General features: G+C 36.7%; 1 protein-coding gene across 4 annotated transcripts in view; it reads left to right on the forward strand.

The window, feature by feature from the left end:
* Nucleotides 1-24,174, forward strand: part of LOC149575056 (uncharacterized) — a 151,227-nt gene that overhangs the window by 43,333 nt on the left and 83,720 nt on the right. For all 4 annotated transcript variants that reach the window (XM_089814921.1, XM_089814922.1, XM_089814923.1 and 1 more), the window contains exons 2-7: nucleotides 15,254-15,557; nucleotides 15,731-15,835; nucleotides 16,056-16,117; nucleotides 16,197-16,285; nucleotides 17,573-17,664; nucleotides 18,184-18,315. In XM_089814921.1, the coding sequence (XP_089671047.1) occupies nucleotides 15,254-15,557; nucleotides 15,731-15,835; nucleotides 16,056-16,117; nucleotides 16,197-16,285; nucleotides 17,573-17,664; nucleotides 18,184-18,315 (784 nt within the window). The remainder of the gene's footprint in view (nucleotides 1-15,253; nucleotides 15,558-15,730; nucleotides 15,836-16,055; nucleotides 16,118-16,196; nucleotides 16,286-17,572; nucleotides 17,665-18,183; nucleotides 18,316-24,174) is intronic.

The raw sequence follows: 24,174 nt of genomic DNA on the forward strand, positions 1-24,174 counted from the left end.
GATATTGATATTGATCTGTCACTGTACAATGAATATATATATTGTTTTCAAAGCATATATATCGATCTCTGTATGCATATTGATCTGCCATATAACTGTTGCTTGATATAGATCTGTCCTTCGATATAACTATTCAGAAATGCCCTATTTCTTCCACTACAATCTGTTGTGTGCGTAACTGCTTCTGAATGAAATAACGCTGCACTTATCTCCGTGGATTCCTCCTGCCTTGGGTTCCGAGCATCTAAATTGAAAGAATGCTGCAAATGGCTATCTGGCAATCTTTTCCGTTCACTTTCTGTAACCCTAGCAACTGCTTCATCAGTTATCTGGGGTTGCACTATTGATCGGCCTTGATTTTTAATGTTTTTCCAGATCTGATTTTTAATAATGCTCAATGTCTTCCACCAACTTGGTTTTCAAGTGTAATTCGTTGCTTATGGAAGTCGATCTGCTCTGCTTGTATGATCAGATATGAGTTTTCTGCTTTTTTGCCAATACTTCATTTTTTATGGATACCTAGTTGATTGTTATAAAAATTTGAGTTTTGGTAACTTAAATTCTGTGAGAATTTATTTCTCTTAGGCCCCGTTTGGTTGTAGGAATTGGGCGGGAAAGGAAAATTTCAATACCCGTATTCTCCAATTTGATGTTTGTTTGCAAAATACGAAATTGGAATTAGAATTTGCCTATCCTAATTTGACCCCAAAATGAGCATAGTGAAATTCCAAAAAAAAGATGGAATAAGAATAGCTTATTCTTATTCCAGTTTTTAATAAACCCAATTTGATGGGTTGTCGAGTCCGTGACTTTGCCATTTGATTGTATTTTCCCACTCAAATGCATTTTTGGACTATTTTCTCTGTTCACCATAAGATATAAACTAGGCCAACATTATTTAACTTGTAATGTGTTTTTTTTAAATGACCAAAAAAACTAATATCAGATTTGATATCTTTTCTAAACTTTCACAAAATTATCTTTAGAAATAAATCTTGTGTTTAGTCTTATAATTAAAAATATGTTGAAAGATCATTTAAATATCATATTAATGATCTCGACTTATTAGTATTTTTTATTTTCTTTAATATATTAAAAAATAAAATGATTTTAGTTTTGATCTTAAACTCATTAAAATAATTTGAGTAAATTTTGATTAAATTTATAATATACAATATAATATGTCCTTTAAATTTTGATGAATTTCAAAGGTTGTGGTATATCTTTCACTTATAAAGTCAATTTAAAAAATAAAATAAAGACATTAAAATTATTTGGCCTTATAAAAAACTAATAAAAAATGGTCTTTTATAAATAAAAAATCTTGTCTATTTAAAATATTACCAAACTAAAAATAATAATTTAATTATTAAAATTTTAGAACAAAACTTATTCCAATTCCTATTTCATTTGTTGCAACCAAACATAGAATATGCATATTTTGACTCCTCTTCCAGGTCAACCAAATAGGTCCAAATGATATTCCATAATTTATTTAAGAATGCACGAATACTAGAAGAGAGCTTATTCCAACATAGATGAATGCCATTCGGCAATTCCTGCAGCCAAACGGGGCCCTAGGGTTGTAATTGTTAGTGTAGTTTTTTATTTCCTAGTAGGTTATTTATTTTTCCCTATATTGCTAAGTTTTTCTACACATTTAATAATCTCGCTTAGGTTAATAAAGCATGTCTTATTAGGTGAATGGTTGCGAGGTGTCACTTTCCTACATGTGAGCATCCATTAGCTATCTTGGGAAGATACTTTGCTATCTTTAGTCAGATAGATGGTTGCTCCTCATTGGTCGGTGTTGCCACCTCCTCCCTCTTCCCAGCCTATATAAACATGCTACCTGGCTTGTATTTGTATCTCTTGTTTTTGCATCCTCTTAATGCTATTTTGCTTCTAGCATTTGCATTACTCTCTTGGAGACTAACTCTGTGTTGCTATTTTGATTTTGTATCATTTGCATCCATAGTTTAGATATTTATTCTTTGCGCTAGTTTTCTGGGTTATTAATCTTTTCAGATTCTAACAGTAATTGGGCATTCAAAGGGTTTCTCCAAGTTTACAAATCTCTGAATATTTTATTTTTAGACCTAGATTCGTATTAGATCAACCTTGATTTGATGAAAACTGTTTCAAATTTTGCTACTTTGGAGAGATTTCTGCTCTGATTTTCGACCTTCTTTTTGATATCATTCCTAAAACATTGCTCCTGTAACACTAAATTTTATAAACCAATTAAATAACATAAATAATTTTTTGTGGGATCATCTCTTTAGTTAACAAGACAACATTATTTTGTTGGGTGCTCAATTTAATTTATAAACTTGTAGATGCTTGAGAGTGGTCATCCCTTTCCTCAAAATCTTAAAGAAACAAAACCAAATGCTCAAATGCTTTACGGAGATAGATTATAAACTGAAAACAATGACCAACTTCAACCTTGATAACACAAAGTTTGAGAAAACTTGCTTCTTTATTCATTTAAAAAAGTTTTGTATTCAAAAACACAATTTTCAAGTTACAAGTACTTCAACATAGCCTCCTTGTATGAAGCAAAAGATGAATATTCACAATGAGCTCTCTCCTTTATATAAGAAAAGAAGAGAGAGAGAGATGGAGAGGAGAGGGAAACCCTTAGCCACCTTGACTTATTCTACTAACAAATTCCTAACTAACTTTGACTTATTTTAAGCTGCACGCATAATGCTGTTGCAACTTGATTACATGAAGCATGTATAAAGGTGCATGTTTCTTGTATTTACAAAGTACATTGCTTCTACATGTAACCTGTCAAAACTATTTCCATCTCTTCAAAGCATAAGAAAGATGTGCTCAAACCACTTAGAGAAATTATCACAACGTATCCATGAACTTGACAAATTTGTGCAATGATTCTTGTAGAACTGCTGCATCTGGTTCTTCTATGCTTTGTGCAACAATTGATAACTTGTAAATGACATTTGTGTTTTCTGCAATAACATTGCTACTCTCTTTTATCTTGCTTTGGAGATCACGAAGTGAGAATTTGTAGCTTGTGAGAGTATTAATCTCTCCACCCAAGCTGTAGGTGAATAACTTCCTCAAACTCTGTCATCAGAATTCCTTCATCAACGAGTTCTCCATCTTTAGTGATAATTGCACATGTTAGTTGCCGAAAACCATTGCTGATCACATTCTCTTGATCTTGTAAACATTTTACTGCTACTTCATCTTCGACCACTAGGCTTTGCAACACCTTACCCCTGTTGTCCATTAGATGCAAGGTATTGTAGTACATCTTTATTGAAGAGAAAATACCGTAGTCTTGCAAAACATCTAAGTCAACTTCGCTCATAGTCTTCCACACATTCAGGTTCACATCAAGAGATTTAAGTTATTGATGAAACAAACCGAGAAGTTCCTTCAACCTTGCTGAAATATCTCTCCCATGTCAGAGTATCTTAAAATTATCCCTGATCGCATCTACCCCTTGGGACACCAGCCAATCACAATAGTTGTCCATGGCTTTGGCTTTCTTTGCAATTTGTATTGCATGTTCTGAAGATTCAATTGTCAGAGAAGAGCCCTTTATCTTCTCAACAATGTCTTGCATTGTGTCGTTCTCCATCTTAAGCCCATTCTTCTTTCTCACAACTTATCATTCTTTTGTGTGCGCATACTGAGAGCATCATGGGCATCTTGTTGACAAGCCACGCGAGATTGTTTACCAAGTTCAATGGTGGTGAGCTTGTAATTGCTAGTTTGCATTAGCTCTACTAGCTTTTCAACAAGGGGCTCAACTATCTTTGTGTATTCAGTGTTGTCAACACTTACTACGATCTTTGATACCACCTTAGCCTTATTAGTCTTGGGAACCTTGGCCTTTGCAACCACATTGGAATCATGATTTTCAGGTAGGAGTTCCTCCTTCCTCTTTTGAGTAATTGTGGTGAGCCAAGGAGGAAGAGTAAAGGAAGAGGATCCAATGGCAGCAGTGCTAACCAAAGTGGACATTGGATCAACCTATGCAATTGTAGATACAATATATGGGGCCAAAAACATAATTGCCATTGGATTTGGGCTATTATGTGTGACTTGAACCATGAATTGCTCGAATTGTGCTAATGAAGTATCCATTAATGCCATGGAAGGAACCACAACATTTGGGATAGACATGATGTAGACATCAAACATGTCCTCGAAGCTGTGATATTGCTCCACTGTCAAGACCACAGGAGCAATCGAAGAGATAGGCGTAGCCGATGTAATTAGAGTTGAATCTTCATGGAATTGGTGTTGCTTAGAAGGGAGTGTGTCCATAGTAACATGCAAGGAAATTGCTGACTCATTTGAGGCTGGCGCAGAATCAGGAAAGGTGGTTACAACAAAGACTTTTGGAGGAGGAGGTTTCTTTGGAGAACACTTTCTCAGTGGAGGAGTAAGTTCATCATCGCTAAGAACAATGTGAAATTTCCAAGGTTTAGCGGATTTCACCTCAAGCACATGTCCCTTGCCTTTGTTGCATTGGATGATGAGCTTTAGGATGGTGGTATCGAAGACTCTATGCCATCCTTCTGTTTACCTCTCATTTCGACCTTTAGACCGATTGGACCAACAAGATCAAAATATTTTTCACACTTCACCTTAATGGCCTTCAACTCTCTTTTCTTCAGTGAAATGTTTGTGTTCTCAACAATAGGCTGAAAATGGTCCCAAATGGGGACCTTTCCTTGGATGAATAAGATGAACACGGGATAGGAAGCGTATTGAGTGATGCTCAGTGTACTCTTGATCTAGGACATGATCATCTTCAACCTCAATTGGGATCACTCCAAGATTGAAGTCCACAATTTGCATAAGGGTCAACCGACAATAATCCATCTGGCGGATACAAATCTCCATGCACAAATCAACCAAAGGTCCTCAAGCTGATGAACATGAATGTAATATTTTTTGATTTTATCATTAATGCCTCACCAATCAAAGCAAGCACATGCTAGTTCAATCTCCATGTTCTTTGCCTTTGAAACTGTGCCCAATGAATAACCACCAATCTTTAAAGGATTCTATGATGAAATACCAATGCCTGACGTATGCAAAGAAGATTGTTATGATTGTACTGCTGTCAACTACCTCGCTAATTCCATGAGAATGAACTTGTCGGTAGGATATGGAGGAATAGTACATGACTTGTCTCTGAAATAACCAACTCTCATATAGGTAAAGTTGGGAAATTGGAGGAAGAGACAAACATATTCATTCACCTTTGCCCATGCTTCATTAGACACCCACTTCTTTGGTAGTTCCTTGTTGAATAAGTATATATAATGCCTAAGAAGTCATCCTGTACTCTTCTGGAGTGCATGCGAGTGGATCTCTGAGTGAGCTGATCAAAATACTCTCATATTGGCACTGTTATGTGGTCACCCTTGGTAGATAAGCCTAAAAATGAACCTAGGGCAGCAACAATGTATACCAGATAAGAGTTCATATAGAAAGTCCCAATCAAAGAGAGTTGGGACAAATGCTGCAATAACATGTCACTTATCATCTCTCCCTGAAAGTTTTTCTTTTATTTTGAACAAATGATGAGAGAGATGTACATCCATGACTCCAAGACATTGGATTCTTTAAGTCCGGTGATGCGACTAAGCCAAGTGATGAGATCATTGATTCCTTCTTTGAAGTCAGAATGGCACACACCCTTTGGCCATCTAACAAGATTTGGCTTCTATTTATTAACCAGTTGGCATTCACATTCCTATTGCATTCAGCCATATCATTGTCCCATCTCTATAAGGCCTTTTGTTTACTAATGTTAGTCACCAACGAAGCAGGTGGAGCTTAGAAGATTCGGTCAATAGCTTCTAGATCCAAACTGATGACGGTCTTCCCATCTTGATCTCTAATTGTTCTTGATGGAACATCCATATTCTTGGCGCAAGCATAAAAACTTGAGCTCATGAGTAGCCAAAGGGAAAATGGAAATTAGACAAATGCCACTTTGTTTAACATACAACATATCACTTGTGGATGCATCATCTATCCTCTTTAGGAAATCCTTGATATCCAAGTCTGAGACGTCGACATCCTTGACACCTTCACAATAAGAAGTGACTTGTGAAGGAGGCATGAGTTGTGACACTGATCATACTGGTACTTCATTTTGTCTCTCTTTACTTTTACTTGGAGTGATGTCCTCTATTATGACAAGTGTGTACGCACAAGCAATTGCGACATGAAAATTTGACAATAAAAGTACATCTTCAAGAGGGGGATCCATGGTGAATTTTTGAGCATTCAAGTGTGGAATAAGGGGCTTCTGCATGGAAGGTATAGCTGGAAGTTATTGGGACAGCATATGTATGCAAAAATGTCCATACACAATCTTAGATAACATGTTAACTTTCAAACCACAATAAGAAGATTCAGCACCTAGAAATTTAATTCTAACTCTAAATTAAAATTTAAATCAAAGTAAGGGACCTGACTATAATAACCTATAAACATTGACCACTGAAGTTATGAAAGTGCAGTTAAAACTACTTTTTGAATCTTATTTGTCTTAGATCTCATTTATAGGATAAAAGAAGCTTCTAGGCTTAACTAACCCCATCTTAGTGGAGCATCAAGTTTAAGAAAGTAAGGTTTTATCTAAAATAAATTAAAGTAAAAAAACAAAAAGCACCTTGTTCAAGAAAGAAGAACATTAGCTAATCTTGAGAACTTTTCTACATATAAGAAAATGATTTCATGCTAAATAGAAGATCTGCACTTAGCTAACTATATAAAACAACAAAACAGGAAAAACAAAGCTGTTGAATTTTGTGCCCTACTAAAGGAGAACAAGAGCTAGGCGATGCACTCAGAAAACTATAGTTCCTATAAGTTGTAATTAGCTAACTATAGAAAAAGACAAAATAGGAAAACAAAGCTACTGAATTTTGTGCCCTACGGAAGGAGAACAAGAGCTAGGCGATGCACTCAAAAAACTATAGTTCCTATAAGATGTAATTGTTTTCTTCTTGCGAGATGGTTGTACTCCTTTTGTGTTACCCACCCTTGCATGTCTGGCTCTGACTTTTCATAGGTGAGTAATTGTCTTCTCAAGATGACTAACCACTGCGACTTTTGCAATATTTCTTGTCTGTGTGCTTCTTGCGTAGCCATTACTAATGGTTGTTGTTGATGACGTTTGACCTACTTGTGTGGTCGTGTGCTGGGTTGCATTTGTGTTTTCTTGCTTCTTATTCAATGTGTTGCCCACTCATGTTCTTCTTGCTTGTCATTGCACGAAGGTTGTTTGTCGTGGTTTGGTTTTCTTTTGTTTTTGGTTCCGCTCTTCTCTTCCTACAGGCTGGGCATGGTCTTGTTCTTCCTGCGAGCTAGTTGTTCTCCTTCTGCATTCCCCACACCCACTTGTTTGGCTCTGGCTTTCCTAGTTTGGGGTTCCTCAATCCTCCTTCAATGTTGCCTGTTTGTCTTGTGTGTGCGCGGCTTGGTCATTGTTGTTGCTTGGCTTCACTCTGTCTACCTTGGCCTGTTCATGGCTTTGCAGACATGGAGGTCCGACCTTCTCTTGCTTGTAGGGTGGGATCCTGTTTCCTATTGTACAGTGTGAGTCTTGGTTTTCTATGTTGCTTTGGTGTGTGCTTTGTTTGACTACTTTTCTTTGTCATTGGACTCTATTCAATTCTACTCTACGACTTGCTTTTGGTTCTGCAGTGTATTTGAGCATCTTTCTTTTTGGTTGGGCCCTTCCGTCCACATTATGCTTAGGTTCTTGCTTTGCTGGTTGGTTTTCTTCTTACATGGCTGCCCTATTCTGCTGATTCTGAGCAGTATTTACCGTCTGTTATGGATTCTAACAGTGATGATGGTGGCTTGTTGGGGATGTGGAGGTCTCAGACTTGCCACCACCCCTCCCAAAAACTTACCATTGTAAATTTCATCCTGACACCTCAATTCTACGGGAACTATTTGACAAGGTTGATTTTTGGAAGCGAATATTGTAATAATTAAAAACTCTCTACATGCCATCCAATCAGAAAACGTTGAACTAAAGACAAGGCTCTCACAATCAAACAAATCTTAGTGAAAGGTGCTGATATTTAAAAATAAAAAACAAGCAATCTAAATTGCTTACACTACAATAGACCCTTAAAAACGAGACTGAGAAACAACTCTAGACTTATGCTTCAGTTTGTAACAGTAACAATGTGACCGCTCACCTAGTGGGGGTAAAGGAACTTTTCCATGCTAAACTCTTAGAGAAGCGTACTTGGAGGGCTGGCGAGTTGAAACTAAGGGTTTGAGGCCTCCCTCCTCTCTCAAATCCACTTACAACATCACATTCCTTTCTTAAGGATCAACTCGACATCTCAAATTTGACATTGGATAGAGCTTAGCTGGGTTTTCAATGACACTTTTTTCCTTCGTTCTTTTCTTGAGCTGAGCGCTTGAGAGCTCTTAGGGCTAGGAGGAAATTGTTTCCTCTTTCCACGAAGATATTCTAACATGAAGATCTCACTAGATCACAGGTGGCCGAATTAAAACATTCTTAGGAACTTGATTCTGTCGTAAGGCATGAGGGTAAGTGAGCGGTCCTTAGGAACTTGAAGGCAATGATTAGAGATTCCTTCCCTTAGGGGTGGGGTAACAGGGAAGTATGTGTTGCCAAATGACAATCACAAATGTAAGGTGACACAAAGGGAGTTGGTGGCGGTTCCTTGCGTGTACAATTATTGGAACAACAATGGTACTTTATGGTCCTTGTTGAGCCTTTTTCAGGATCTTCTTGGCTCTACAGATATTCTCTTTGTTACAGAGACTAATGAGAGCCTCGTCTGTCCTCTTGCTTGCATCTCCAATTACCAATGGCTATTTGCGTTCAGGGATGAGGTCAGATCCACGAGTGGGGTCAGGGGTTTTGGTAGTGTTGCTTGTTTGGTTAGAGATTGCCTTTCGAGGACGACCTTCGTGGCTCACTTTGATAGTTCAGCCAGATTCATGTGGATCTGCATTGGTTGGATGACATCACATTACAAGGACATCTACATTGTAGTTTTCTATTTCCTATCGACTTGCTCATACTATGCAGTTCACAACTTTGAGGATGGTAACTCCTTTAGGGACCTTCATGAGCACATTACCAAATTCTCAAATATGGGTGACATAATCATTTTAGGAGATTTTAATTCACAAACTAGAGACCTTTAGATCCCCCTCCATGACCGTGGGTCAAATTCAGATTTTATGACCGAGTCAAAATTGGTGATTCAGAGGACAACCAAGGACCCCTCACTAGATATGGCCGCCATCTTCTATAGTTATGCGAGTCTTCAGACTTGGTGATCCTGCATGAGCACTCTTGCTTTCTTGGTTCTGACCTTTTCACTTGTTGGCCTCACCGACGGTGCAAGTTTTGTGGACTATGCTCTCTTTTGTGCTTCCTTCATACTCTCCATCAGTTATTTCACCATCTCTCGCCTCCCCTTGACTCATCACACCCTCCTTAGCCTTACTCTCAAGGGCTCCCCTCCCCCTCACCCCATGCCCCCTTCTCCCACCTCCTGTAGTCACTTTACCTACTCACACCTCCTTTTGCTTCAGTGCTAGTGATTGTGACCTCTTTGTCCACCACCTTAGGTGGCTACTCCCCTAGGTCTTTCATTGATTTCGGAGACGTTCCCTCCATGTTTGCCTCGTTTACTGTTGCGTTATGGGAGTCCTCCCTCCTCTTCATTCCCCATCGCACCTCCTCCCTTCCTATAGCCCCAAGTGCAAGAGCTCTTGTCCCATGAAATAGTGGTTAGACGAGGACTATAAGTCCTTTCATTGTTCTATTCGTTCGACTTTCTCCACCATTCCCCTCTCCTTTGTCTAGTTGAAATTCGTTTACCGCCGCTTTCTTTGCCATAAGTAGTGAATGTTTTTCCACATTGCAGTGTAGATCCCTTTGTGCCGCTCTCTTGCGATATCCGAGGCTCTTCTGGTGCGTCGTGTTCACTTGCCACACTCCGCCTCCCTCCATTTTGGACCACAACTCACTTGTCTCCTACACCTCTACTCTGTGAGATCCTTGACTAGTCCTTTCTCTACCTCCTCACTCCCTCCAACATTAGTGAGGCAATTAGATGCATGAATAGTAGCGGGACAATGCATGAGGAAGAGTTCCAAGCAGAACTCTTCAAGCTTGGTATTACAACTTTGGGTTCCTTCCTCACAGTGCTATTTAATAGAGTAGTGCGTACTGGCTTCCTCGACTCTTGGTCGTAGCATATTATCTATTCGATTCATAAGACCAAGTTGCCCTCAGACCTCGACAACTACCGGACCATCATGATCAAGTATACTTTTGCAAAACTCTATGCCACTGTGTTGAACAATATCTTATCCAAGAAGCTTGATTGAGGACACTGTCAGGCTAGGGGGAAAGCCAATTTCTACATTGATTTTCAAACCATCTACCATATTCTAACTCTATGGGCTATTATTGAGGAGGCTTGGCATTGCTCTGCGAAAGTTTATTGCTTCTTTGTAGACTTTCACAAAGCTTTTGACTCTGTTCCAAGGGTGACTCTCTTCCAACGGATTAGGGACATTGGGATTTTTGATACTCTTTTGGTGGCTATCATGAGGCTTTATGAGCATATTGTGGGCAGATTCAGGATCCCGCAAGGTCTCTTAGATCCTATTCTGAGCACCACTGGGGTGAAGTAGGGCTGTTCTCTCTCCCCTACTCTTTTTAGGATATACATTGACGAGCTTGAGGCTTTCCCTTAGGATTGCTTGCTTCCTAGTGATGACTACTACTTACAATAGGTTTTGATCTCCATGTTATTGTTTGTTGATGATTTGGTTTTTTTGGCTGCTTCCCTAGAGGGGCTTTAACAACTTCTTGATGGGTTGGCCTCTTTTTGTGACTTGCAACAGCTGATTGTGAACCTCGGCAAGACCCGCGTGATGGTTCTCAACTGTTTGAAGTCTTCACATCTCCACTTATACTTTTAGTACGAGGAGATTGAGATCACATCCTCCTATACCTTCTTGGGGATTAATTTTTCTAGACCTTGTTTCAGTTTGAGACCTGTCATACAACCTTGGGTGAACAAGGGACTCAGTTTCTTGGCTATGCTTGAGAGACAATACTTTATACATCACTTCTAGGATACTATGACCAAGTTGTCCCTCTTAGACTCCTTGGTCAGACCCACTGTCCTCTACGACTTTACTGTGTGGGGGTTGTTTCTCGAGTCTGATTGGGCTTTGTTTGAGAGAGTCTAGACTCTCCTTCGGTGCATTATAAGATGTCATTGGTCCTCTCACATTATTATTTGGTCCGAGTTTGGGGCACATCCTTTTAGGCTTGGGACTATCTTTGATTTGGTTTGGTTTCTCCATTGGGTTCAAAACTTCGTGGACTCAGGTGAGGATTGTCATAGGTACTTTTACCTAGCTTATTGTTCTTCTCAGGTGGTTGCTAGATCTAATCCTTCTAGCAGTGGTTTGCCCAAGCCTATGCTTTTCTTGGTTCGATTGGGATTGCGATGGATTGCCTTCCCCCTTGCTAGTTCCCTTTGGGTGCTCCCACTCATCTCCTGACCTCCTAGTAGGAATTGAATGAGCACGTCAGGCTCGACATCTACAGACAATATATTATCACGACTTGGAGTATTCCTTCGAGAGGGCTCCACCCAAGGATGGCTTGTTATGTAGAGCACAACATGATTTTTCAAGACAACATTATTGTGCATCCTAGGTACCTCACTTGCCATTGGTCCCATGCCCTTCGTATTTCGGATCTTTTAGGATGGAATCTCACCGGTTGCATATACAGACTAATCACCAGATTGAGAGGGAGGATAGAATTTTCCACCTCTACTCCCTGGGGGAGGTGGATTCAGAGACCCACTTTATCTTTTGATGCCCAATTTACTATGATATCAAGGGTAGGTTTTATTGCTTATTTAGAGAGTGCAAGTCCTTCTCTGCTTTCTTTAGATACATTGATTAAGAGTGCCTTGCCTGTAATGTTCCATTCTTGGCAGTACTTGACGGAGGTATTCTTAGAGGCAATTCACCTGGAAATTCTTTTACTAGCTACACTTAAAACAGCCTTTGGATCCTTGTTGTACGACTGGAAGTAGGTAGTGGTCACATGACTTGGTGATGGGCTTATGACGAGTAAGATTCATGCGGAAGTGGCCAAGACTGGTTGTACAATGTGTGGGATCCATATGGTACTGAGGAGCAAATAGGTGTAGGGGCCGTACGGTAGTGGGGAAGACGGGGCTGCATGGTGTGTGTGTGGAAGTCGTACGGTAGTGGGGAAGACAAGGCCGTACGGTGTGTGTGGAAGCACGGTAGGGTGGCTAGGGCAATATTGTGACCGTACTGAAGGGATAGAAGGAATGGTGTGATGAAGATGAATGGGGAGGGGGGTACAATGAAGGTGATTTCCCTCTAGTGGTGGAAGATGCCATACAACCGTACGGATGAGGTTACAACCGTTTGGTTAGGCTGGGAAGATTCACAACGAAATCTCAGATGTACAGATGACCACAACAAATGACTCACCTAAGACAGAGATTGAATTAAATATGCAAGTATCACTCCACAATATATTGATTTTAGATAATGGTGCCCAAATGTGCCAGACCCATGCAAAATAATACAGAGTACGGAATAGGTGAGGGTTGAATTCCACTGAAATCGAGAAAGCCAAGTAGGGAAGATCTTTCACTTCCGAAAGGGTGAACAACACAAAATTCCAACTGGAATCTGCAGTACAAAGAAATAATCCAAATCGCATACCAACTACTACCTACATGTTGTGCTTAAATACCCTACGAAGGAACTTCTCGAGGGTTTACAAAGACAGCTGATGACCACACCTACGGAAACAATTAAATAATAATGGGTCTGAAATATACTAAATCAATTAGCCCATAAACAATGGTTTGATTAATTATTTATTTTATGACGGGAACATTGCATTGCCCTATATGTCTTGGAGGCCTTGTGACTTCGTGACCATACCCTTGAGACTTTGTTCTCGTCGAGACAGACTTCATACCAGCTCATCACTTCCTTTTCACGCTTGGGTCTCCTGCCAGTGGGAAGAAGTGATCTCTCGGTCCTTCTTCGGATAACACCAGATTTGTGAGACATCGTAGTGAGTGCACTCGACAGCTTCACTCTTCCTCCAGCAGCTCTTTGAGACAGTGGAACATAACCTCATCCGGAATCATACCCTTCGGTTCTGGACTACTTCTCGCTTGTGAGGAGCATTTAGGCTTTTCCTGCTTTGTTCTTTTGCTTTCTTGCTTGTTCTTTTCGCATACATTGTTTGGTGCTCCCGCTACAGGTTGTTGCCTTATTGTACATTTTCCAGTCCCTTAGAATCCTATGGTCTCTTGTTGGACATTAATAAATTTAGCTAATCTTATCTTATTAGTGAGTGTGCTATTATGTATAGTCTCTTGCAAGTACCATCTATTCTTTTGCTACATATTGGAAGTAATGGCTATTAGAGAAGCTATAAAATGGGTTTTCTAGTTTGTTTGTGCTAAACTTAGTATCATAGCATTCAAACCATAATTGCAGGAAGAGAAAGGTCCGTGTTAGCTATAAATAGGTTTTCTAGTTTGTTTATGCTGAACTCAGTATCATAGCATTCAAACCATGATTCGGGAAGAGGAAGGTCCATGTTTTGAATTTAACTTACTTAGTGTTTAATTACAAATCAATACAAAATCTATCATAACTTGCCACCAGCTCACTCGTTAGGTCTGGCTTGTGCTTATGAACATGCTAGACTTCATACCTTGCAAATAGAACCAGTCTATTTGAAATTGTAATAAAATTGAAAATAAGATTGACTGGACAACTAATCTGCACATAGCTCGAAGAAGAATATCAAATGATAAATGAATCATGTAGGGTATTTTTTTTTTTCCCTAAATGGACAATGAACAGCCTTTTCTGGCACAATTCCTTAGAGGAAGTATGGAACACAGTGTAGATTTATCAATATTGGGAAGAGATTAGAGTACTGACAAATTTATATCTACCTTTTTACATGAAGTAAAGCACAGATTGTGGTTCTATGATTCTGTCCATCAGAAAAAATAGGCTGGAGTCTATTTAAACTCATCAATCTGCTTAACATTGTACCACTTACTAAAAATTGGGGTTAATATAAATAAGTAAATGACATTTCTGTTTATGTGTTTGTCTGATATAAGGGTAAGGATGAACTTAACATGGATAAGAATTCGTAGTTGAATTAATGATAATGATATGATTAGTTTGAGAATCTGCATGAAGTTTAAATAGAAGCCTTTTATGTATTTAGTATGAATTCAAATGATCACAGGGATGTATTATGAATGCCTAATAGTTACAGGTTCATTTACATTTTCCAATTGATCAAAATCTCTTCAGTGAGAATAATACTATATTATTTCTAATCAATTTGATGTGATTCAAGAATTGTTTGAAAATGGTGGAAAGGTAAAGATATTGGGGACATATGAATAGTGATAGTTTCATTATTTGTTATTTTTATCAGTACTGTTGTGCCTAATCTAAATGAAAACTGAATATTTATTTTTTATTAAATCTTAAACATGCTTTAATTAAAAAGATATTATTCCTTATAAAATTTGGTCTATTTGGACAATAAGTTGTTACTTCATATCTTCATCATTTTTGCAATACTGTCCCTGTAATTTGTTTCACTGCCCCCACCTTAACTGATAGTCTTCTTGTCTTTGCCTTTTTTGAATTTTGTCTGGGTTGCAAATGCACGCTCTGCACTATATTACAGAACTTAGTGTCTTAGTCTATTCTTCTCTAAAAATTAATCCACTAACTCATCAGTTATTTTATCACAAATACTTGAAAGGAATGTCGATTATCTCTATCATCTATCTTGTTTCAAACTTAAATATTCCTAACTATGATGACATACTTGGTAATTGAATTACATTCATCCATTCTTATAGTGTGGATTGGTTTCTCAAATAGAAAACTCTAGTCTAATTTGGGACTTTATAGTTAATATCTTAAGCTTTTTTCACAATATTGGTTTCCTGCACTGAGATATAATGCTACTGGCAATTTTCAATAATGATAAGAGCATGTGCCTCTGTCTCTTGAATATGACAATTCTTCATCTTTAGCCAGTCTTTCTTCTTTGCATTATACTATGTTCCAGAGTTTCCTGACAACCAGTGTGTTTCTTATATTGGATTTGCAGGCCTTGGCTGGAGGCTCATTCCAGAATGGAACCATAAATGCTGTTGTTTCTCCAGATATCCAGACACCTTTTCCTTTTCCTTTCTTTAACTTAAATATGGGGTTCACAGAAGACAAAAAAAAATTGGCAGATGAAAATGGAATGCAGGACAATGTTACTTCAAAAGCTGTAGAAAATTACTGGCAAGTGAGAACTATTGCAGCTCAAATGAGAATGCCTTCTTTCCTTAAAGATCGGATGGTAAATTGTGCACAACAAATGCACAACTCTGGGCAACGAGGATCTCTTCTTTTAGTATCTGGAGGTACCTTTCTGTTAGCTCTTTGATTAAGTTAAAATAGTTGATTATACTATGGTGATTTTTGATGACATTAAGCTGATGAAGATTTTGTGGTCAGATGAATAGTACAAGCATTCTCTTAGAATGCACCAAAACTTTTCAAATTATAAAAGATTTTCTTCTTGTTATATTTTCAGGGCATCCATTTAGAAAGCACTGGCCAATTAATTGCCTTTTTCCCAATTCTTTTTCGTTACTGCGTATTGCACATAAGCTTCGAAATAGTGGTGTGATTCCCTCAGGTAGTTTGCAAATTTGGTTTAAAAATTTTCAATATAGTAGACTCATTTGCATTGATATTGGTACCTTCTGCATTAGTTTTTAGCTTGGTATAGGGTTTGTTTTCTTTTCAATTAATTTATAGGTGTCATAAGTCAGAACTACTTGTGAGTTTGATTGATTCTGCAGGGAGGGGAAATAGGACAAAAGATTGACTTGTGACGTTTTTCTTTATTGGTAAAGGAGTTCAGTTCTGGGCTGTTGAAAATCCTCTGGTTAACTCAGTTGATCGTCTCGAACAGAAGGTTTTTATTCAGGATTTGCTGAGTGCAGAATTGATCAGTTATTTTAAATTCAGTTTTTTACAGTATACATCTTCTGCAGATCATAGCAGGAGCCGAAGCCATCATTGTGCAGCCACCATTATTACCAGACTGTTTTAAAAGATGGTGGGATGAAGCCAACGAGAGAGGGTACATGCCAACTTTCATATTCCTCTAGTTAGCTATTATTTTGTTATGAAATTGGCAATCATTTACAGCTTCCAGTGAACAAACAAATCTATCTATTTTGTATCTTATCTAAGCCATATTTATAACCCATGTATCTTGGTTTTCAATATGAATGGTTTGTGTGATGCTTTTCTGCATGGAAAAAATTAAAAAATTACACAGATTTTATAGCTTTTCAAAGATGCAAAATTTATAGCTTTTCATTTAAATAACTAAGCCACATTTAACATTGTATAGAGCTGCTCTGAAAATATAAATGTGATACTTGTAAGTTCTGTTCTGTTGTTGGATAAGGAACATTTTGCCATCTATCCCCTTGAAATTTTTTGAGATATAGTTGAGACCTCCTTTTCCTTAGTGCTATTGCTTGAGGGAATGTGGCAGTGGGTAGTTGAAAGAGTCAATTGCTGAAAGGTCGTAGGTGTTTCAGAGAGTTTTCACCATATACAATCTATTCTTCTGCTTGTTGGCTTTGTTAGTAATGGCCATTTTGATCACATGAACCAAATCTTTAAAGATTTTCTTTGGCTGGATGGTAAGGGACGTAGAAAAATATATGCAATTGGATGGGATGCTTGTTTGAGAACTAAGATGGATGGTGCCCAGAGGCTCAAAAGGGTTGGACTTAAAAGGTGCCCGCACTTTTAACTGGATTTGAGAACTTTCAGTGGTGGGACTTATTGGAAAGTGTTGTGGGAAATAACATTGTAATGGCTACCCAAAGGTAAATTTGAAAAGAAGGGAATTTATCCCATTGACCCAATGTTAAGTGTTTCTTTCTCTTGAGCCTGCTAGCTCTTATATCTGTGGTTCTCTTTGAAAGGCATGGGAGTATGTGAAGCACCTAGTGGCTAGATGAATATCTTTACTTGGTTTGTCAATGCTTGTCTGGGTTTCAATTCTCTTTGGTTATATCTTTCTGTGAAAAAAAATCTCTTTCCTCTATTAGGGTTTTCTCAGGTAGAAGCTTGTGCAGCCAAGGATTTTGAAAACATTGGGGACCTTGAGATTTTCTTTATATCTTGCGTTATTTTCTTATTTGAATTCTGTCTGTTGGTTTTAACTTTTCATGCAGTTTCATCAGTGTCATCTGCTTGTTCTTTTAAATTACAATTAGGTCATTATATTCTATGTGATTTGTAATTGTATTTTAGGCATTTGGAAAAGAATATCCTATATGAAGATGCTCTGTAGTTCTTTGGGTTTTACTTATAACTCTGTTCTGACTTGATTGTCTTTGGTTAACAGTTTACTAGATTTGACTGAAGTTATTATTGGGATTCCTTTTGTCACATCTGCATCCAATTTTGCCTTCTGGCTTCGTCTAACGGAGGCTTCAGGTTTGACTTTTATTTAGTAATACTAATATGGGTTGATTATGATATACATTTTCATATATTGATGCTGTTCACATTGATGTGCATTCTAAGTATATGGTGAAAAAGATCATAAGCAAAAAATATATATAGTTTTAGAAAGGCCTCTATTGAAGAGTTAATCAATTATTTGTTATCATGAGTGGATAGAACAACGTATTTGCTTCACATGCTTGAAATATTAAAAAAATTACTAAAAAGTTTGACATTTCTAATTGAAAGGAATATATTATTTATAGGTTTTATCAACCACTCATAGGTTTTATCTGTCCAATATGGTTTTAAAGACCACTCATTGTTAAGCATTAAAACTTACAAGGAATAATTTTAAAATTTACATTGTAGAGTCTAGATGTAATATGTTTATTGTTTTTCAGACATAACTTTCTAATGCTAAAAGATTATGCTTAAGTTTAGATAGAGGGGAGAAATTTTTGTTTTTGGAAGATTAAAAAATATCACTTTTGTGCTATTTGTTTGCAGGGAAGGAAGCTGAAGCCCAACTCCAAGAATTTCGAAAAGTAGAAGCTTCTCAATATGCTAGTGGTTTGATGAAAAGTGCATTTTGCAAAACATGGAATATGAAAACTATAGAGATGGTGAAATCATTACCAAGTAATTATTTCTTTCCTAATCTACCTTTTTACTGGTTGTATGCTTGTGTACATAATTTCTTATGCAAAACTTATCTATTTGTTTAATCATTGTGCTTTTTCATGTTCTAGTGAATGAAATAAAATACATATCTACTTTTCAGTTGAATGTTTGTGAACTGAAGTTACTCATTATGCCGATTGAATTATAAAAAGAAATGTAAAGGGGAACTCAAATTTTAATACAAGGTTGGTAGTTTAAGATGTATAATTTTAATGGTGTCGCTACATGAATGATGATCCACATTTTTGTAAAGGTGGCTTGAAATCTCCCTGGTATGTGTCCATTTTTATGTTTATAATTGTTTGTCTTCACCTATATGTCTCCCAAATATATGTCCGTTTTTATGTTTTTATTGTTTTATTATTTAATGGTGTCCCTACTTTAATGATGCTCCATATTTTTGCATAAAGTTGTTTGGGATTCTCTTTTGACATACAAGTTTTTCCATTTATTCTAAAGCATATTTGTAGTTATTGAATCCACGGTTCTTTTCTGTGCATTTAAAGATACATAAATATTTCTCATCCTTGCACATTTATCCAGGATTGACTTATGTGTTTGTAAGTCATAAAGAATATCTGATAAAGGGTGCTCCCCTTAAAACCGTAAACCCATAATAGAAGCAAAGAAACAACAACAAATGCGAGAACAAAATATGCACTTCTTATTTGTGCCGCAAATGCGGAATTACAAAATTCACAAATACAATATGCTAACCCACATGGGCGCCTTCAATACAATAATCTGCAAGACTAAGTTGTGAACTACCACCCAGAGCTGTTCTAGACAATGTTCAAGCCTTTCTTAAGTAGGCAATTTTATGCTACCTGGGAAGGTTCTGGACATTGAAACTTAATACCTAGGGCTGACGGACCCTAACAATACATGTAGAGTCGGCCAAATACATCTTTGACAATTATTTTAGATATTTTGGGTAGCCCAACTTTGAAAAGCCTTAACTCACAAATCATTGCTCCGATTGGCTATTATAACCACTTTTCGGAAGCTCCAACTCTTGATCTACAAGCTCGGAATTGTGCAAGTGCCCTTCCATTGAGTTTTCGGACCTCATTCGAGCACTCTAAGGCCCCCAACGGTGAGCCTGAAGATTTTTCTGCAAATATTTCCACTAAAAATCCGCAATAACTTCTTCGTTATTTAAGCTGGAGCAATGAGATTTTAATGGTAGGCTTATAACTCTAAAATAAACCTTCATGTAGAAAATGAGAACATTCTGAGCTCGTATGAGAAACTTACTAAAAATAGCAAGTTCCCATAAATAATAACCACCCTGTCTACTAGTCCTATTTAAAATAGAAAAGACTGAAAAGAAAACATTTTTGGGTGATGCAAGATTGCTCTTACACCTAGGATGCTCTTGCATCAAATGCTCCCCTTAATACCATAAACACATAACAAAAACAAAGAAACAACAACAAACGTGAGAACAAAATATGGAGTTTTTATTTGTGCCACAAATGTGGAATTACATAATTCACAAATACAATATGCTAACCCACATGAGCGCCTTCATTATAGTAATCCGCAAGATTAAGCTGTGAATTACCACCTAGAGTTGTTTTAGACAATGTTCGGGCCTTTCTTAAATAGGCAATTTTATGCCGCTTGGGAAGGTTCTAGACATTGAAACCTAATACCTAGGGCCGACGGACCCTAACAATACGTATAGAGTCGGCCAAATACATTTTTGACAATTATTTTAGATATTTTGGGTAGCCCAGCTCTGAAAGGCCATAACTCACGAATTGTTGCTTCGATTGGCTATTATAACCACTTTTCGGAAATGCCAGCTCATGATCTGCAGACTTGGTACTGTGCAAGCGCCCTTCCGTTGAATTTTCGAACTTCATTCGAGCACTCTAAGGCCTTCAATGGTGAGCTTGAAGATTTTTTTGCAAATATTTCCATTGAAAATCCGCAATAACATCTCCGATACTTAAGCTAGAGCAATGAGATTTTTATGGTAGGCTTATAGCTCTAAAATGAACCTTCATGTAGAAAATGAGAACATTTCGAGCTCGTATGAGAAACTTACTAAAAATAGCAAGTTCCCATAAATAGTAACCACCCCGTCTACTAGTCCTTATTAAAATAGAAAAGACTGAAAATAAAATATTTCTGGGTGATGCAAGATTGCTTTTACACTTAGGATGCTCCTGCATCAATATCACTAGTGTATACTTTTAAATTGTTTTACTTGTGTGTCTCCATGTCTTGATTTGCAATTGCATCTTATACTACTTATAATTTATATAATGTATTGAAATTGATAAATAGTGTTTCGTCATCTCTTTTTTGTAATTCATGCCATGGAAATCTCTTATTTCACTAAGTTACCAATTCTGGTTCTGATGCGAGTGCGGGTTTCTAATGCGCAATTTTTTTTTTTGGATTTTGGATGCATTTGGGTGCGTCTATATATATATATATATATAATATAATATATTTATGCAAAGAAATGCAGGAAGCATACAAAAATTGTTAGTGATCTATAGCTTCAATCGGATAATTATGAAGTGTAAATATAATTGAGATATAACAAAGAAACATTTCCTGTTATGTATTTGAAGTTGATATATATATATATATATATATATATATATATATCGTCTTATTATAATATCTTTATTGACTAAATAATATTAATATGCACTTATTTGACTGTCGAATGAAATTACCAACTGTTATTCATTTGTTTGAGCAACTTAAGTTGCAAGTTGACTAATTGTCTTTGATGGTCATTATTTTGAGAGATGTACTATTGAGAAATTGATTTGAATAGTTTGTCCAAATGATAATGAATTAAGAGCAAAGCCAAAAGTTACTTTCATTTTAGGAGTTAATAGAGATCTTTGAAGAGGACGTGGCACATGACTAATTTAATGTGGTAGGGGTTTGGAATACAATCTAATATTGTATATTTCATTCCTTTCTGAGGTGCTGGTTCTTGAGACTGCTAGTATTGTGAATACTCAGTTTCCTCCGTGAATGCTCTGCTAAGTTCTTTTCTAAAAACACCTTTGCTTCCACAATTTTCTTCAGTTGAAAGTTGTATAACATAAGAATTAATAGAAAATCCCCAAATACTAAGTGCCTAAGGGGTGAGGGACCCAAGAGTAGCATCATCATCTACAGGTGGGGGAGAGAGTTAAGTCACAAGTAATGCTCTCAAGCCAAGACAAGAGCCATGCATAGTGACACCTACGAAAGAGGTCACCTTGGACCTTTGACCTAAATGAACAAAGCATTTTCTTGATTCAACGTTGTTATCTACATATCTAGTGGGTTGTTTTTGACCAAAGGAGTCTTGGCGACTGTTTGATTCAGATATAGAGAAACCACGTTTATTGTTGTTTCCAGTAATTGATGAGGACATTGAAGAATTTAATTCTATCATAGAAGATATGTGAAATAATAATATATGGTCTTTGAATAAAATTTGGTTTATGAAAGAGAGCATATATTCATCGAAGTTGGATAAAGTATAGTAGAGGAAGAGTGTAAATATTTACCGAATAAATGATAAGTGTTTACAATGGTTATAGTGGAAGTGGCAATATTTATCATATGCATGAATTAAAATCATGATTGAACATTGGAAGAGAAATTCACTACTTATTGAGAGATATTACTAGCATGAGCGAGTGACATCCTTGAATCCAAGTGTAGATTATTTATAAAGCGAATGTGCAAAATGAGTATCAATTACATGTGTGAAATTGAAAGTCGATTGAACATGGAAAATCAAGATGGGAATAAAGTATATGGTTTTAGCTCACCAACTTCCCAACTCCCCAACTTTCTATCGGTTGCAAATGTAGAAAGGCAGATTGGCACTGAGAAACCATTTTAGTTGTGTGGGTTTTGACGATGCCAACACATTAAAGCAGAGAAAAAGGAGAAAAATGTTTGCATATTTTTCCGACTTGCTATTTTATAGTGACCAATGAGATTTAGGTGCCCCATGAATTTTTGTATTGCTAAAAGCTATGTAGCGAGATGCTTCGTAAAAATGGTTGCTTGCTTTAAATAGGGCCATGTGGACGTGGGACCCATGCAAAGAGTGTGATCATTCAAAAGGGTTTACTTAAGGCATAATTTATTATTTAATATCTAGAATAAATGTCTTGATACTTAACAACTGGAATAACTTCCATATTGATTATGGTATTATGAAAGAAGGTATGTTTATAATATTTTCTTATTCATTGCAATATAGTTATAAAATTTTAAGATAAGTTTGGATATATGAAAATAATAAATATCTTATAAATGATGATGTATGAATGTATTGAATAAATAGTATAATCATACTCTAATTAATAAGATGAGTATTTTTATTATATCTTACATATTGTTGCTACTACTTTTGTAGTCAACCTCTTATTTGGAATTCTATTCGTATTTCTATAAGAATTATTTGCCTTGATCTTTTCCGAGGATGGTTCTTGCAAGAAAAGGAAGATTGATATCGGACTTAGAGGGAGATTGAGATTCAAAGGGAGTCTGGCACTTTGTTGAAGGCAAGATTGGATAAGAAGCTTGAAGATTGATGTTTAGAGGGAGCTTGACATTTCATTAGAGACAACTTTGAAAGTAAGAGAGCAGATAGAGGATGCAATTCAGTCAACATTCCGTGATCTCGGTCTTATTGATTTAGTGGGACTAAACCATGTTGGGATCGATTCTCTAATGATCAATAAATTTTAGCACTCAAGAGGATTGTGATTTATGAATATACCTCATGACTGATTTTAATGGGCCTAACCCCTGTGTACATCATGAGGAACTGACAACTTCCAAATGATGTCACTTGTATTTGTAGAAGTTATTGTAAGGTGACGATCTTACAATAACTTGTATCATGAGATCAAACAAATTGAGTGTATGGTGAATGTCTTGCATCTCAATATTTTGGAAGACCACTACTCAAAGAGTCTTTGGTGAATATCATTGATATTTTGGGAGGCCAATACTCTTGATATTAGATGTGATATCAAACCTTATTTTGAGTTTTTGATGCATATCATTAATATTCCGCGAGGTCAATACTTTTGATATCAGGTGTGATATCAAACCTTATTGTGAATATTCGATGAATATCATTGATTTTCTGGCAGGCCAATACTGTTGATATGAAATGTGATATCAAACCTTATTTTGAGTACTTGGTGAATATCATTGATATTCTAGGAGACCAATACTCTTGATATCAAAACCTTTTGAGTACTTGGTGAGTATCACGTGTTGATAGTTCGGAAGACCAATACTCATGATATTGAATGCGATATCAAATGGTGGAAATTATAAGCTAAGAGGGAGTGTTGATGTTTGATAACTTCAGTCGGATAAACCTATAAGATATAAGGTTATTGTTATATGAGATATATATAAAATTAAATTTGTTGTTATATTAATCACTTGATTAATGAAGAGACATGTCCTATGAAGGGACATGTCTATTCATGGCCTATTCTCTATATATAAATCTGAGAGGATGTTGCATTTGGAACACATACCAAATACATGTTAGTGCCATTACATTTGCAGCGATCCCAGAAGACTAACAAAAATATTTAATAGTATTAGAACATAAGATATAGGGTCGATAACATAAGATAATATTAAAACATAAATAATATTGCTCAAAGGTAACTATTAATCTAAATTTGATTTAAGCTTGAGTAATAATTTAATTATAAAAATTGGACTGGTTAGCTTATGTTTGTCCCTTAGTATGCGCTTGCTTGCCTAGCCCTTTTTACTTGGTTGTGGTGGTTTAGAACTACCTATTTT

This window comes from Cupressus sempervirens, chromosome 2, assembly GCF_028749045.1.
Source record: "Cupressus sempervirens isolate cs-2001-9-10 chromosome 2, ASM2874904v1, whole genome shotgun sequence".
NCBI classification, from domain to species: Eukaryota; Viridiplantae; Streptophyta; class Pinopsida; order Cupressales; family Cupressaceae; genus Cupressus; species Cupressus sempervirens.